The following is a 17,400-nucleotide window of genomic DNA, read 5'->3' as shown; positions in this document are numbered from 1 at the left end:
CCTCTTTCCCTTCTTCCTTCCCCTTTTCCTTTCTTTCTTCCTGTCCTTCTTCATTACTTCCTTCACTTCTTTTCCCTTCCTTTCCGAGCCGAGTCTATCCTTCAGTTCCTTCTCTCTTTGTGTTTTTTTTTCCACACACAAAACCAGTGCTACTCTACACTATGAGCTGAGTCTCCTGAGACCTTAAGTGACTTTAATGCATTGCACGCTTTCAGCATGCTTCATGCTGGCCCTTGGTGAAAGAGTTACTCCTGTCTGCTCCTGTCAATGGAGTGGATGTGTGGCTGGATCCCGAGAGAGTTGAGTGCCACCTGCTGTAGAGTTCTCCAGGACATGGGAAATTTTTTGGATGCTTTTCAAAAACCTGTTATGAAATGTTTACTTGTCAGAGAGCATTTGTGTCTAGACTGTGGCTATGCCTATGTTTGCGCAAGTGGATTTCTCTGCCTTTGTGTGGTCATTCTGTGACAACTACTGGAGGCTGCACACTAATGATGCACCCTAAAACACTAAGCATTCTGTGAGAATGTACTACTATTTTAAAAAGGCACCATAAGAAGATCAGTTTCAGGCAGAGGAAAGGAGAAATGGAGCACTCAGAGGAGTCTGATAGATGTCATCACTCTACAGACGACTGCAGGCTGTATGGTCAAGCGTAGATACTCAATTTCCTGTTACTCCAGGTGCCAGGCCATGCCTCCCAACACCTCAGCAAGCATCCAGCAACCTGCTCCACAACCCAATGTATCCCTGGCTAGGTCAGAAAGAGTGGAAGAGATTTGATGGACCTTCCTGCTTTTGGTTTCACATTAAATTTGCTACATCTTTTAAATTTTCATCATCCTTTCGTCTCTGAGCAGAGTCTAAACACATCATCCCATTGCATGCAAGACTTCAGACCTCTCTCTTGGCATGCATATGCATACACAGGTGTTTTATCCTTGTCTACTCTACTTGTTATTCATAAGCTTACCCCCAGCATTTATGAAAAAATGACTCCAGACTGTACTGCATCTAAATTCAACACTTGGTCTTTGTGGTCAGTGTTTCCAGCAAATGATTTTTCCGTTAATTATATCTATTTGTTTTCTTTGAAGTAATGCCCATTTCTTTGATGTGAATCATTGTTAACTGTTATAAAAATCGTTAAGGGGGAGGAAATGGCATAATTAGCATGTCAGTTGTGGAATGGATAAATGTCCCTTTTCCTTTTTGTGCCTGATTGCCCTATTGGGTCCACAGACCATAACAAGCAAAATGAATGTGAAGAAGGATGACAGAGACGTGCAAGATATGCTTTCCAGCCTCTGTAAACTGTAAATTTTGTTTTCTGTTCCTTTCCATTTGAGATTTGACGTCTATAATCTAAACACTATTTGGGGGATTGACAGGGTGTAAATGATGATTCTTGCAATTGTAGTAAAGCTTTGAGTGTTGATGTGACTCCCTAGGCTAATTAAGCAGCTTTGACTTTAAAGAAATGTCAATAGGAAGGTTTTGAATTTGATTCTAACACCATGTCCTAACCAGACGTGACACTGCAACGCATGATAAAAGGTATCTTTTCCATGTTAATCAGAGTTTTTGTCATAACCAACTGCAATTGAGATACACAACAAGCAATGTAATTCTGTTTTAGATACTGTTTCTATTTCTGCAATGTCATGGCTGGAGCAACAACATACACACTTTGGCAAAGATAATAGGTGCTGATTTTGTGCTAAAAGTGTCTGTTGCGTGACCTTTTTAGCCATACTGAAAGCAACTATGAATAATTTAATTTAAAATGAATATGAATGTTAAAACTGTGAACTCAGTGTATGTATTTTAATAATGTTAAACTGGCTTAATACTAATGAATTAGATTATGTACTTTAAGACACTTTTCTGAGTGTCTGTGGATCTTGATTGATTTTGTTGCATGTTGTGTCTGATGTGGACAGACAAATGTGACCCTGGAGCACAAAACCAGTCTTAAGTCGCTGGGGTATATTTGTAGCAATAGCCAAAAATACATTGTATTGGTCAAAATAATATATTTTTCTTTTATGCCAAAAATCATTAGGATGTTAAGTAAAAATCATGTTCCATGACGATATTTTGTAAATTTCCTACCATAAAATCTCAAAAAAACTCAATTTGATTAGTAATATGCATTGCTAAGAACTTCATTTGGACAACTTTAAAGGCGATTTTCTCAATATTTAGATTTTTTTGCACCCTCAGATTCCAGATATTCAAATAGTTGTATCTCGGCCAAATATTGTCATATCATAACAAACCATACATCAATGGAAAACGTATTTATTCAGCTTTCAGATGATGTATAAATCTCAAGTTCGAAAAATTGACACTTAAGACTGGTTTTGTGGTCCAGGGTCACAAATTGGAATCCTTTCATATTGTATCAGATTAGGACTGGTTTAGTGTAAAGTTGTGTAAAAATCACAGGATTTGGCAAGTCTGCTGAGACAAGTCTGTGGCTGTTGCCACTGTTTGTTTTAGCAGCGCATGCAGAATGTTTCAATACAGCAGGTCCTGTGCATATTATGCGTCAAATTGCGTACAAAATGTAAGGATCATAAATAAAGATCATCCTTTTCTAAGCTTTGTTTACAGCAAAGCTGCTCGTAAACTTATATGTGATTCATCTTCGTAAATCAATAAAAAAACTCTTCTGATGCGACTGAATAACAGCCTTTGCATAATTACAGGTAGGAAATAAATATGACTATTAATTATGTACTGGTGTGAAAAACAGAGAGGCATACATGTGAATTCATGATGGATAGCTGTGCGAAGTTGTAATTAAAATAAGACAGGAGTGATAAATCTTGCTGCCCTGATTGGAGGCAGTTTTGATTGGCTGTCTGGAAGAGGGAGGTGAGCAAACTGCTGTGGCTGCAAAAAGGTGCTGGTAAACCAACTAGTGGACCACTATATGCTTCTATGTAATAGCATTGTTTTATATTTTTATTATTTATTTATTTAGATTTTTTTGCATTTTAAATGATTGGTCTGTGCACACTTAGGCCAGATAGACATCTTTGGGCATTACACATATTTTACGTCGTGATGCAAAAGTATTGCAATGCATAAGTAATGTGTTATGCAAGGTAAAGTTAAAAAGAGTTCATCTTTAACAAACACATATCACTTTCATATTGGATTAGTTTCTCTTTTTTCTGTTTCTGTCTGCTGATGGTTGCTCTTTCGCATATGGTTGCACATTGGTTTCATTGCACTGCTTATGATCTGACTGTAAAAAAGACAGGAAAACCTAATGATCATGTATCACTATTTTACTGACTCATGTGACAGGCTAGTTTACAGTTGGTTTGTTTGTCTGTTTCTCGTTAACGTTTGGCTTGTGTACCACAGCCGTTTGCTTTGAATTGGTTGGACCCCACAGGACAAATTTTTTGAAGTTTTAATCAGCCAGCAAATCCATTTATTATCTTTTTTTTCAGCTGTTCAGTAGCCATTTTATCAGATATAAAATTATAAAGGGATATAAATATCTTTTACGGCACTTGTCTGTAACGGCCCTAAAATTCGGATTTGTTTACTTCGGTTTTCTCAGTGTAATCCAAGATGGCAGTATACGAAATCTTGCTGTTTTCTGCCATTTTATATTAGATATTATACTGCTTGGTGTCGTAGCACAACTCTATTCATGGCCTTTAATGGTACTGGCACAAGCCCACTCAGTTTCCAAAGATATTTCAGAAAACTTTATTATTAAGATTAATTCCTCATTTGTTGTGCTTGAGGGAAGCAATAGATTTGTCCAGTGGTGTTGTAAGCATTGTCGTTCAAAAGCATTAAATCAAAAGCATTAAAGCGCTTATGTATAAATATAAATCAAAATATATAGGCTAGTCCAATGCAGAATAAGTGTGCTTTCAATTTTTGAACACACAAGTGCACAAACATGCACAAATACACACACATTCATTCTTCCCCACTGTATGTCACTCTGTATTATCTGCAGGCTGACACACAGTGGGCGAGGGTGTTCTGTGCATTTAGATCCTCGGGAGAGGAGAGGCGAGAGAAAGACAATAAGGATGGCAGGGCAGTTGAAGACTCACACACTTCTTAGTAAGGCTGTGACACACTTAGTGCGTTTGTCTAAAAAAAGGTCCATTTCCGCTTTATTCACAAATATCACCGCCCACCACATCTGCAGCTGATATTCCACTGTTCCCCCATATCACCTCATCCTCACGAATAAAAGGTCTGCTTCTATTTCAGCCATCACGACTTGATTTAAAGAGGCTGATAAAAGGAAGTGAGAGAGCGCCTTGGATTAATTAATTCTGAACCGTGAAAAATCTGCAAATGTGCTCAGAAAATTGCTTCCCCCGCCATAAGGGATTGTTTCAAGAGGAGGCGTTTGCTTCTTCATCCCCCACCTGCAGCTGTCAAAACCCCCTCGCCTTTAAACGCTACTGTCCTGTTTGAATGGAGCCGTCTCTGGTTTATTTCACCAGCAATCACTCCTCTCATTCCTCAAGTAGTGATTTGGGAGAGGGCCCTGACCTTGGCCCAGTCTTATCACTAATTAAACCTCATCTAATCCTGCTGTGGGAGCCAGCGGCACCTGCTTCTCTGGCTGACTGGGAGGGGATGCATGCGTAAATAGCAACTGGACTCAGTTCCAGCTTCCCAACTCATCCGTCACTGTGCTCCCCAGCTAATCACAGCATATGATCTGTAGCCTTAGGCTTGGTGCGTACACCAAGATTTCGAGATGTGATGTTTGTGATTTCGAGCTGTGCGTTATTCAGGCATCACCGGGAAAGCTGTGGCTCTACGGCAGCTGTGCGTTTCTGTATCTGTGGATGAAGGAAAGCTGTCTGCTTTTGCTGCATATGGGTGAATTCTTGTATCATAGTCCATTGCTGGCTGTCACTTCTGTTTGTTTGCATTTGATTCTTTGACAAACAGCAATCCACAAGACAGCTGTCGTGACTCCACATGAAGAGCTTCTTCAAAGCAACTTATGTGTGCTCTTCAGTGATGGAACCAATACCTGTGAGAACAAACAAAGCTTCAAGACTTACCTACTCTAGACATTATAATGTATTTAACATCTAAATGTTAACATCTTAACTGTATGCATGACTCATACCCTGTAAGTCATTGGATCTTCCCCAAGTGGTGCACTTGATGTGGACTTGTAATCTTGTAGCTTGTGTTCGAGCCCATCTGTAATATCCCATGTCCTGTTTGTTATTTTATAAATCAGAAGGGTTTGGTTGAACTGTGTTGAGATTCAGAGAAAACTGAGCATGAAAACTGATTTTAGATCAATCAAAATTCAATCCAAGACTCTAAAGCACTTTTGCTCAGTTTCATTGTTGGCATTTACGGTTTTGAATTTTGTAGGACAGTAATTAAAGAAGCATTAGGGAATCTCATTTAAGATGCATGTACAGTAGTGTCTTGGGTAGGTATTAACTGATCTTTGTTCAAGGATGTATTGTATCAACAGTTTTAAAAGCTTCTCATTTGGAGTTTAATAAGCGTGTGAATGCCTATGCAGGTGCTTAACTGTGATTATGCACAATATATTGTAAATGATTTTGTAAGAAAGGGATTGCTAATAACATTAATGTATTGAATTATCTTCCCTGTGTATGTGTGTGTCATTAATTCTACACCCAAGACTCTTCTTTTCATTTTCTTTTCATTCACAAGAGCAGCATTCACTCTTTTCCTTGTCCAACTCTCACTTTTTTTCTTGTCTACTCTGAAACCTTTTCTCTTGAGAATGTAGACTCTACAATACCGGTCAAAATGTTGTTTTTGACTCCAAAACTAATTTCAGGCATGTAAGTGTAAGGTTTTTACAATCGTGATCATAAGAAAAGCGCAAGGTCAGATATACTCACCTTGTGCTGTCATAATGCTGAACCGTTTCAGTCAAAGGTCTGAACTTTTGTCTTTGTGTGATTCAAAAGCTGGAGCCAAATAAAAGCATGACATAATGAGTACTGTAGTGTCTTCCTGGATGCATAAAATGATGTCCTAAATGATGAACTTTGTGTTTATGTACTATAGGTGATGCAGGTGGTGAAGGAACAGATCACTCGTGCTCTCACGATCAAGCCTAACTCTCTGGATCAGTTTAAAAGTCGTCTGCAAAATCTGAGCTACACTGAGATCCTCAAATTGCGCCAATCCGAGAGAATGAACCAGGAGGATTTCCAATCCCGGCCCATCCTGTGAGTCACTGGAAACTCTTCAATTATTTGAAGCACTCCTTTCCCACAATCAGACTCACCCAGTTTTGGTCCATGTGTACTGCACCTGTGTCCCACTCATGATTGAAAACAAGCCTTTAAATGCAATTTCCACTGAAATTGCAATGGCAATAATGGCAGTGAAGATGACACTAGTTCATAACTCATTAAACTCAGAGGAGTCTCCATTAAATATATTACCCACTGCATTACAGTAGTCATTTGAGCTGGAATGTACAATCGCAAAGAACATTCTGTAACATCCATATGTAACAGTCAAATGAAAATGTCCATGTTGTTATTTCCAGAGCTTGTTAAACAACCATGTGTGAATTGAAATGTTGGAAATATCATTCATGATAACATGTTCTATCTACTGTATGTGAAATATGTAACATTGTTCAGTCTATTCACTATAACAGGAATATCAATTTGTCAGCTTGGTCACACTTTTTGACCAATGATTTTTCCATTCGTTTTTTTTTTTTACAGTATTCACAGGTATTTTTTAAAATAATGTTGAACTCACAAAGATCAGTTTTTGTAATCTATGACAAAATTAAATGTAAAAAAAACCTATATAAACAAAAATAAAAACCAGATAAGCCAATTTGTTTTCACAGAATGTGAACAAAATATTGTTTTCTCATGAATTACTTAATAGTTAAATGACATTAGAGAGGCCTTTAAATGCTAATTAATATAGCATAATTCTGTTTTAGATTTAAAGCAGCACAGTAAATTTGGCAGTAGCATTAGCAAAACCACAAGATAAAAGGACGTTTGTCTGGCTCTTACTGACTTGTAGTACAAAGAAATGTCTAAAGACCAAGTCTGTATGTGACTTTATAAATGATGTTTTTGAGTCTTTCTTTGTGTTAACTGCCAGTAAACTGGTGCACTTTAAACGGCATTTGTGTGATCCTCTGCTGTTTCTCCAGGGAGCTTAGGGAGAAAATCCAGCCAGAGATCATGGAGTTGATCAAACAGCAACGCCTCAATCGTTTGTGTGAGGGCACCTGCTTCAGGAAGATCAGCAGCCGAAGGAGACAGGGTAAGAAACTCACACACTGAACATGAGGGTGAGGAAGTTATTTTTGTTCTTTTTTTAAACCATTTTTATTCCATAAAGATTCCAAGTAGTTTTTGGAACGAAAGATTCAAAGCTGCCTCTTTCTTGTTAATCCAAGTTTCTGTCCTAACCAGCAGCTATGAACAACACTACATTTTGTCTATTGCTTGATTTCTGTTTCTGCATGTCAATAGCCCTGGCCACACAGAAAATGCATTGAGATACAATTCTGCACCTGTATCAGGGCTCGAAATTGTGACCGTTTTGGTCGCATATGCTCCTAATCTGGGAGCATTTGTGCGAGTGCACATAATTGTTGTGGTGCGACCTGTCTTCATTTCTCTGCTAATCGTTCGCGAATTACTACACAGTATGTGCCTGCTGTGAGCCGATACAGTGACCGCTCCACCATTCTATTCCAACGTTACATAACCAGTTAAGCTTCATATTTACATTCTTAACTTTAATGCTTATTTTAGATTGGTTATATTAGCCGTCAATCACTCCCTTTCGCTAAACTCCGTTGTCACGTGACAGGGAGCTAACTCGGAACCGACCGGTTTTTGTTTTATTTCAGCCGATCTCTGTTCTGGACTTGCACAAACTGCATTGAAATCATTTTCCAAAATGTAATTTGTGTGGAAATATTACGAAGTCTGTAAACGGCCGTTAAGAGAGGCCAGAGATGCTGAAGACGGACGCAAAGAAAATAAAATGCTGTTGCAGGGAGAAGCTCACTGATTAATATGCACGAAATATAGAAAGAAAATCCTAAATATTGAATTGGTTGTGGGGGTTTAATGTATTTAGTGTGTTTCTGAGGGTAACTGACTGTCTTGACTGGGAAAAGTTTAAATGACATTTTCTTCTCATCTTGCCTCTGTATATTGCTATATAAAGAACAAAGCAGTGGCTGCTTTGTTTACAGCGGTAACCAAGGAAACGCTCTATTGCTGCTGTTCAGTAAGCACCACCTGCTGTCAGAGAGTGAATCTGCATTTTCATTCAGACCGTCTGCTGTTTTTGTTTCGTGCAGAAGTTAAAGTCAGACCTGTTTTTGATTCAGATTTTTAAATAATACATTCTAATTTTCATCTGAAACTGCTCATGTATGCAGCATCTTTGTTTGGATCATGATTAAAATTCTGTGATTGTCTCTAATTTTAAATGGCTACAGATACAGACTGTAATAGACCAAATAAACGTCTTGTTTATTTTCATTTTTATTGTCTCTCGCGTTAAAAAAATATATATTTAAAAAAATCGGCTATCAGAATCAGCTTACTCGCTTCTAAAACATTAGCAATTGGAATGAAAGATCGATGCATCGCTAACAAGAAATGCCAGGCCAAGTGTATGGCAAAGAATTCAGGATCTGGTTCAATTGTTTAAGCTTTTAATCATCAGGATGTTGCCAGCCCTTCCGCTCAATTGGCAGTTGTGATGCTCCTTAATATTCAGTGGGTGCTCCTACATTTTTGTTGGTGCTCCTAACTTCTTGAAGTTGAGAGTACCAGTTCTACCAAGTAAAAAAGTTAATTTCGACCCCTGTGTATACCATTAAACTTTGTCAAGACTGAGAGAGATTCATTGTGGTAGTAGAGAAACATAGAATATTGTATGACAAATCCCTCAAGGTTCCCTAGGGAGAACCCTAAAAAGGATGCTGTTTGGTGAACCAGCATAGAAATGAATGAAAATACTGAGGTGTGTTCTTAGCATGCAAACAATATGAATTTGTCCTCATTGTTCTGAACATGTTTCTGTGATGTAACAGCATTTTCACCTTCAGTTTCTTCTTAAAATTTGCTTGTTGCTTGAATTGTGTCTGGTTAATACACAGTAAAAGTATTTTCCTCTTCAAAATGAATGCACTTTCAGCTGAACTGTTTTAAACACATCAGCTCTGTGTGAGTATTTAGTTTACTGGAGCCTAGCATAGCTTTCTTGTGCTCATCTTAAGTCTGTGAACTGAATGGGGTTACTCAGTTGTGGCTTTTATTGGTGACCTCTACTGGGCTGGTTCTCATTCACAGACAGAACTTTGGAATTATAGGAATTTACCAAGATCTTTATTGGTCTAATTTTTTTCAATTGCATTTCAGTAATCTCATAGTATAGTAAAGTAATATTAAAATGTCTCACACGATAGCTTTAATCTTACTTCAACACACTCTGAAATGTATACGTCCTGTGTATATTTTTACGAGTGCTATTATTAAACCGACAGCATGATTTAGCAAGCCTTGTCCGTTGCTGAGAGAGCGGAAGTATGGAGCCAATCTCAACCAAGCGTTGAGTGGTGGGAATGATAAAGCTTACGCCGCAGATTGGAGAGTTGAAAGATCGTCCAATGTAATATCGCTTTTTACACAGGCTGGCTGAAGAGGAGGGCTGTCTGCTGAGCTCAGAGAGAGGCTTTATCGGTTAGCCTGGATAATTTAACACTCTTCACACTTCTACAGGATTAGATGATTCTGAGACTATACACCTTGTCTGTCTCTTGCTCTCTGTCTGCCTGCCTCTCTCTTTCTTCCTTTCTCTCTCTCTTAGGGTCCCCACTTTCTCACTAAATCTCTCATTCTTGCGCTCTCTTTTTTTATTCATTTGAGATTTTTCACACTTTGCCTGTTTCATTGCCATTTTTGCTCACAATCAACTATTCTATTATCTGCCAAAGGTTGGTGGCACCCTCTCATAATTTGACTGACATAACACTTGTGCATTATACATGTGATAAATTTGCCAGTGGTTTCTGTGGCTCATGTTGCCTCAGTGCGAAAAGGTTAAGCAGAGTTCAGCTTTGTGCAACAAAATGATGCTATGACTACCAAGAGTACAGACACTCTTGTACTCTTGTACACAAAGTTGCAATTAGATAAAATTAGGGTTGGGAATGTTTGGATGTTGAAATTTTGTGCTTCCAAACTCAAAGTATTCCAGTTATGCTGCATTCCAGGAATCTCAGAATTCCATTTGTTTTTTCAAATGGAATGGCGCTTGACCTTGAGCATTATAACGGTGGTTATTATCGAGTAGGAGGTGAGAAATTCCAAATTCCAAGTTCCTAGAATGTAATTATGTTGGCTTTGTGCGGTTGGTGCTTCCTGTGGGGAACCTCATTCAACAATCAACATATATAGAACCTATATCTCCAGTAACAAGGAATGCCTAGAAGTAACCTAGAGTTCAGTGACTCATTCTTGTCAGTGTATGTCCCATATGGAATAGCATTGAATATGTACCTTTGCCCATGTCCACATGTTTGTGGTATCCTACAGTATATTGTATATCAGGATTTTCATAGCAGAGATAGAGGTTCTGTTTTTCATCAACTGTTATAGTAACCTTTGTGATAAAGTCATTACTTGTTAGTCAAGTCTGAATTACATTTCAATAGCGTACTCCATGACATTCAGATATGTTCTGCTCTCTAATACAATCTTTACAATGAGGTTCCCCACAGGAAGCACCAACCACATGAACCCACCACAATTCAGGTATCTTTAATCCCAAGATAACCCAATGTTAGAAGATTTCTTTTGTCCGCGCACAACTAACCTTTTCAGCAAGCTTTTAAGGATTTCTCTTAGACGACAGAATGAAGTGCACCTGTGGCTTTTGACTGACAGGTGCTACATTGACATTTGTATTCCCTATTGTCCCCCCATAGCAGAGCTCTCTCCTCATGGTGTACAAAATTAGCAGTCCAGTTCCTACCGTCAATCTTAAGTATTGCAGAGGTTGCCTGAGGCTGAGTTTTCCGAATAATGTTAAAATGTAATCCTCCTTTGCGTTAATTCTCTAAAACATTTTTTTTAGACAGCGAACGATCCTGCTTCTGGAAGGCCACCTACCTTAAGAATCTAGCTCCAACCCTGGTTAAAAACATCTGAACTAGCTAATCAAGGTCTTCAGAATTCAGAATTACAGGTTTAGATTTGGAGCAGACTGCAGGGATTAAAGTTCTGTCGCTACGACAGATTTCCGTCAGTTCATAAAGACAGTCACTTGCTTCATTCCTGAATGATTCAACCATTCGAATTAATCAATTGAATGAATGATTCAGTGATAAAATCAGTGACTTGCCACCACCTGCTGGTGGATTTAGTTTCATGTTTAGCGCATAATTTCAGTTATTTGAATCATATTTCAAAATTTTATATTTAAAACATTAAACTCCTCTCATGAATTTATAAATGTAATTGCACTCATGCCACCTCTGAGCCTCATTAAACGTCTGAAAATTGACCTACAAGCCACTTTTGTGTTCTTCTGTGCCACCTCTGTAGTACAAATTAATTTATTAATACTAATTTCATATGATTGGTAACTTATTTGTCTTATTCTACATATTGTTTTAGATAGAAATTTTAAAAAGATTATAAACATACATTTTTGAATTTGACATAGATGAAAATGATGCCATTACAAAGGTAAAAAGAAAATACTCCTGTAAGTCACTTTAAGGTGTCAAATATCACCTCGTATTAGGAAGGCTAATTTTTTATCAGAATTTTTGATTATTGATCAGAAGGTGAATGAATCAGCCGTTCAAACGAATCAATTGAATGAATGATTCAGTGATAAAATCAGTGACTTGCCACCACCTGCTGGTGGATTTAGTTTCATGTTTAGCGCATAATTTCAGTTATTTGAATCATATTTCAAAATTTTATATTTAAAACATTAAACTCCTCTCATGAATTTATAAATGTAATTGCACTCATGCCACCTCTGAGCCTCATTAAACGTCTGAAAGAAATTTTAAAAAGATTATAAACATACATTTTTGAATTTGACATAGATGAAAATGATGCCATTACAAAGGTAAAAAGAAAATACTCCTGTAAGTCACTTTAAGGTGTCAAATATCACCTCGTATTAGGAAGGCTAATTTTTTATCAGAATTTTTGATTATTGATCAGAAGGTGCTCCTACATTTTTTAATTAGGAGGACAAGCGCTCCTAATTACAAGAAGAAAAAAACTGCTCTTAAACTGGGTGTGTGACAGGTATGGCTGAGGAATGGGGTTTGGTCGAAGAAAAATATAATAGTAAGTAGAATAAGACAAATAAGTTACCAATCATATGAAATTAGTATTAATAAATTAATTCGTACTACAGAGGTGGCACTGTGGCAATGTGGCGATTAATGTTTTAAATATAAAATTTTGAATACAGAAATATGATTTAAATAACTGAAATTATACGCTAGAAATGAAACTAATTCCGCCAGCAGGTGGCGGCAAGTCACTGATTTGATCACTGAATCATTCATTCAATTGATTCGTTCGAATGGTTGAATCATTCAGGAATGAAGCAAGTGACCGTCTTTATGAATTGACGGAAATCCGTCGTAGCGACGGAACTTTAATCCCTGAGACTGGAGCTAAACTCTGAGAGATTTAGTTAAATTGTTTTTTTCCTTGCTCATGACCCTGCTTCCATACAGTGTTCATCTTAAGGTTATTGAGATTTTAAGTTCTTAATCCTAGATTCAGGTTTAGGTGCATGCATGATAGCTGAGGGAAGGGCACCGGAGCACTAGTATTCATCAGGCTTCTCTTAAATAAAAATGACTTATTTCCTCATCCACATTGTTCCTTCTGTCTCTTGACTTGTGTATGTCATCAATTAGAATAGAAAGTCAGCAAAGCCATGTACAAAGGAAGCCTCTTTTTCATCATGCATGTGGCACTGCATGCATATTAAACCATTCTGCACATATCTGTTCTGACATCTCAGAATGGGCTCACAGATGGCTGTTGGCTGCAGTATCTGCTGGTTGTTCATCGCACATTCGTAGTGGTGGCTAAACAGCCTATTGAGCTGAAGGTACAGAAATTGTGCAGTGATCAAGCTGTTTACTGCACACTCCTTATCTCTTTGGGTGTGCATATGCCTGAAGTGCCACCCTGCAGGACACTCTTTCATCCCACAATGTTTTTTATTCTGCCAAACTGCTATTCTCAGTAATTAGGAGTTGGATTCAGGCACTAGGGTCGAGTGCCAGCCATGGCCTTCTAGTCTATATGTGAGCAGTCTTGGCAGTGATTACTTGTGTCTGCTTTCGTTGGGGCACAGGAAGTGTCAGGAGGAGATTGGGAGACAATTTGCCAGTCATGGCTTTGCCCAATACACAAGTAAAAGCCAAAGAAAATTAAGTATTGTACTAGATTGAAAGATAACATGTTAGCATTACATTGTGGAAGACTGGCCCACTGTTATGCTTCTTTACAGACAAGTTCTGGTACTGTCGACTGTCGCCCAATCATAAAGTTCTCCACTATGGGGATCTGGAGGAGAGCCCTCAGGGAGAGGTACCCCATGATTCCCTACAGGACAAACGTGAGTACAGCCTGAATACTGACCACGGTATAGTGGCTTCACTTCATAAAGATGGGCTTAAGATGGCCACACCCTGTCCTATTAATTTTTCTTTGTTCCCTGTGGCAGTTCCTGTGGCTGATATCAAAGCTGTTGTCACTGGTAAAGACTGTCCACATATGAAGGAAAAGGGAGCTCTGAAGCAGAACAAGGTGCGTCCTTTTGTGTGTGCTTGATGACAGAGAGCAAAAAATGCTCTTGAATATCAAAAGATCAAATTTTCCTTTGATGCACCGGTGTGTGGCTTGGTGACAAAGGATGCATTAGTTATGCCTTGTAGCTTTGTGAGTAATGATCATCAGCTCACTTCAGTTTCAAAGTCACCCATTCTTCTTCCCACAGAACAAAGCAGGCAATGTCAAATTTATGCCACAACTGTAAAAAAAAAAAAAAAAATGACTCCCTGTTGACAAAATTTATTAAACTTGAAGACAGCATATCAAGTAAAACTGGAACTTTCTGGCACAGCCAAAAGGTTGTTGGATCCCCCTAGTCCTGATGACACTGACTCTAAAAAATTATCTGCATCAATATTGTTTTTGTCCTTTCTTTAAGCAAGATTTATCTTCATAGGAATTTGACTTGGAAAATCACTTCCTTCATCAACTGCTGAAGAAGAGATTGTTCTGTTTCTATTGTCTCGATTGTCTGTAATCTCATCTCGGCATGGAATAGCAGGAAGATGCCGTGGGCAGAATGTGAGGGGTCAGAAATGTTTGTCTGCTCTCATTTTGGATGTGATGATGTAGCTCTCATCCAGTGATCCTTTAAGCCATTCGGATGATACAATTTCATCCTGTTTTTTTTTTAGGTTCATTGACCCAAATAAGACAATTAGAATTGATGTGAGGGCTGATTCTGTGAAGTCTGAGAAGCACCAGTAATGCCTCAGTGTTTGCCACAAAAGTACATCCTTTTCTGTGCTTTTGTTATCATCTTATTTACCATCCTAGACGGGTCTCTAGAGAGGTCAGGTGGTCTGAAAAGTGTTGATAAGATCTGGGTATAGACATTTCAAATGTGCCACAGAGAGGATTAGTTTGTTGGCCAGTTGAACCTCCTCTTACTTGAATTGGTAACTTGCATCTCCATAGTTTTGACAGGGATTTGCAATTGCCAAATGCACTAGATACCCTTTCTGACAGCTACCCCAAAAACGTCATGTATTTTCCATGTTGAGTCAATGAGATTGAAGTATTTTGTTACTTCAAGCTTTGATGCACTTCCGGTGCTGATCATCCTACTGCTGTCTTGGTGCCCGGCAGGAGAGGCCTGTATACATACACACACACACACACCAGATTGGACCATCTGCTGTTGTAATATGTTCGCAGAAGATCTGCAAAAAGTCACGCAATAGGAGGCACACAAACACAGCGGTCCCATTAGCATTTGACAGACGATGTCAATTCTCTTTCCTTCTTTAGGAGGTGCTGGAGCTGTCTTTCTCTGTCCTCTATGAATCTGACGAGTATCTAAACTTCATTGCCCCTGACAAGCATGAGGTGAGCAAACGCCATCCGCTAGCTACAAAGTGGTAGCGGTTGTCCCTCTTTGGTGTGATTTGGACTTTGTGCATGCTGTGGTTTAATGTCATGTTTTCTGGCCAATTTTCAGTACTGCGTGTGGACAGATGGGCTGAATGCACTGCTGGGGAAGGAGATGACCAGTGAGTTCACTCGCTCAGACATGGACACTCTTCTTAACATGGAGATGAAGCTCCGCCTCCTGGACCTGGAGAACATCCAAATCCCTGAAGTTCCTCCCCCGATCCCCAAAGAGCCAAGCAATTATGACTTTGTTTATGACTGCAACTAATTCCCTTTCACTGGACTGACTGATTTTTCCTAAATGCATACTGGAAGAAGGACTTTTACAAAAAGTTAAAGAAAAGAAAAAACGGAAATTTCTTTCATGCTAAAACTTGGCTCTCTAGTGCGCCTCATCACAATGGATTTGCTGAACTTAATGGACTTGGCTTGCACGGCCTATGAACCATCTGGTCTGGTTGAAGAACCACTACAAACTGGTCCTCAGGTCCTAAACCACTCTAGTCCTGTCGCAGTCATTTCCAGACATCTCTTCGAACGGTTACATTCCTTAAACAGCCCACCTGCTCTGGCTTAAAAATGGTTGTGTGTCAAGAGTTTTTGTCCCATCATAATTTCTGGCTGTTCGGAGTGGGATGCTCCCTGTAGAGTGTGCAAAATGTCTAGGGGATTGTGGCATGTAGCACTCACTGTAGGATGTTTCTCACTAATATCAGCGGCAGCTATATTGCTAGCAAAGTCCAAGTTTGTTCTTAATGATTTCTCCAAGTATCCCATTCATGCCTCTTATACTTGTAGACTGTTAAATTAAATAGGCAGCTTCATGCAAGAGGTTGCCTCTTTTGTCTTAAACCATACCTGCTTTGTGCACACATTATCATTGTCTGACTGTAACGCAGGCGTGTAGATATAGCTCTTTCCTTCACTTGACATCAACTAGACTCATGGCAGACTGCTGTAACATTCCAGAGCAATATTGAGCTTCTGTTTTTGTAAGCTGGTATAAACTTTCGTGATATTCGTGATTGCTGCCAAGTAGTCAGTATTATACATTTTGAGTGTTTATTAAGGAATTTTATTTTCAGGGCCGTCAAATTTCATTTGAACTTTCATGATTAATTTAATTTAAGATTGTGGGTATTATGATTTTTTTTTACCCCTCATGTTTGTTATAGGTTTAAGAACGCAACATCCTGCTCTTTGCATTAAAGATTGATTCCAATTCAGTTTTTAGTTTCAGCATTTCTTTATCATGTCGTCTTTACATTACCTAATAATCTTTTGGTGTCCAGTCCTGCTCCAAAACACCTGCCTGGAAGTTTCTACTTATCCTGAAGAAACTGATTAGCTGGTTTAAGTATGTTTGGAGCTAAACTCTTTTTTTATTATTTTTTTTTTTTTATCCCCCCCTCTAGTACTTGTACTAATCTGTACAATGTCTGAAACTTTATAATTACGAGCACTTCCTGTGATGAATCGCTTGTTGAATTCCTCAATCGTAAGTTGCTTTGGATAAAAGCGTCTGCTAAATGAATAAATGTAAATGTAAATGGAAGGTTGCCCTCAAGGAACAGGACTGGACACTCTTCATTTTTATATACTATGTATTTCCTTGTATTGTATATTCTTCCATAAAATATTCTGTATGAGTTTGTGGGAACCACCTTCATTGAGTGGTGATATCCAGAAGATGTGTATACCCTATTTCTTCTCCTATTACACAATTAATAAAGCGGATTGCTACCCACAAACAAAAACACTGGCCATCACAGTTTTCTGCATTAAATGATTGACTCTGAGCTGACTCGGGGCGTCCCAGAGTGTTCTTTACAGCTCTGTGTAGTAATAACAGGGCCAGCATGGCAATAATCTGCAGTCGGCTGGTCTGTGTAACTCTAGCATTTATAGTGCCTTCCTCCTCCTCACTGCCATCACTGCTTTCTGAAACACCTGATTTCAACTAACAATTCACCTACAGGTATGTTTACATGCAATTCAGTTTGTCTTTGAACATCTAGAAAAGTTCCATTCTTGAATCTGACCACATTCTTTTGAATCTTAGCAATTCACAGTCTTAGCCCTTAGCAATTGCATTTTAAACTATGGCATCTCTTGTTAAAGCTAGAGCGCATAAAAC

General features: G+C 38.6%; 1 protein-coding gene across 5 annotated transcripts in view; it reads left to right on the top strand.

The window, feature by feature from the left end:
• Window positions 1–16,489, top strand: part of LOC107653845 (engulfment and cell motility protein 1-like) — a 106,346-nt gene extending 89,857 nt beyond the window's left edge. For all 5 annotated transcript variants that reach the window (XM_016440699.1, XM_016440697.1, XM_016440701.1 and 2 more), the window contains 6 exons: window positions 6,070–6,233; window positions 7,193–7,305; window positions 13,567–13,674; window positions 13,783–13,865; window positions 15,141–15,218; window positions 15,331–16,489. In XM_016440699.1, the coding sequence (XP_016296185.1) occupies window positions 6,070–6,233; window positions 7,193–7,305; window positions 13,567–13,674; window positions 13,783–13,865; window positions 15,141–15,218; window positions 15,331–15,531 (747 nt within the window). In that variant the 3' untranslated portion in view covers window positions 15,532–16,489. The remainder of the gene's footprint in view (window positions 1–6,069; window positions 6,234–7,192; window positions 7,306–13,566; window positions 13,675–13,782; window positions 13,866–15,140; window positions 15,219–15,330) is intronic.
• Window positions 16,490–17,400: the final 911 nt, after the last annotated feature.

The sequence above is a fragment of the Sinocyclocheilus anshuiensis genome, unplaced genomic scaffold, assembly GCF_001515605.1.
Source record: "Sinocyclocheilus anshuiensis isolate Anshui unplaced genomic scaffold, SAMN03320099.WGS_v1.1 scaffold223, whole genome shotgun sequence".
In the NCBI taxonomy this organism is placed as follows: Eukaryota; Metazoa; Chordata; class Actinopteri; order Cypriniformes; family Cyprinidae; genus Sinocyclocheilus; species Sinocyclocheilus anshuiensis.
The sequence above is the reverse complement of the archived record's forward strand: the minus strand, read 5'-3'. Positions and strand labels throughout refer to the sequence as shown.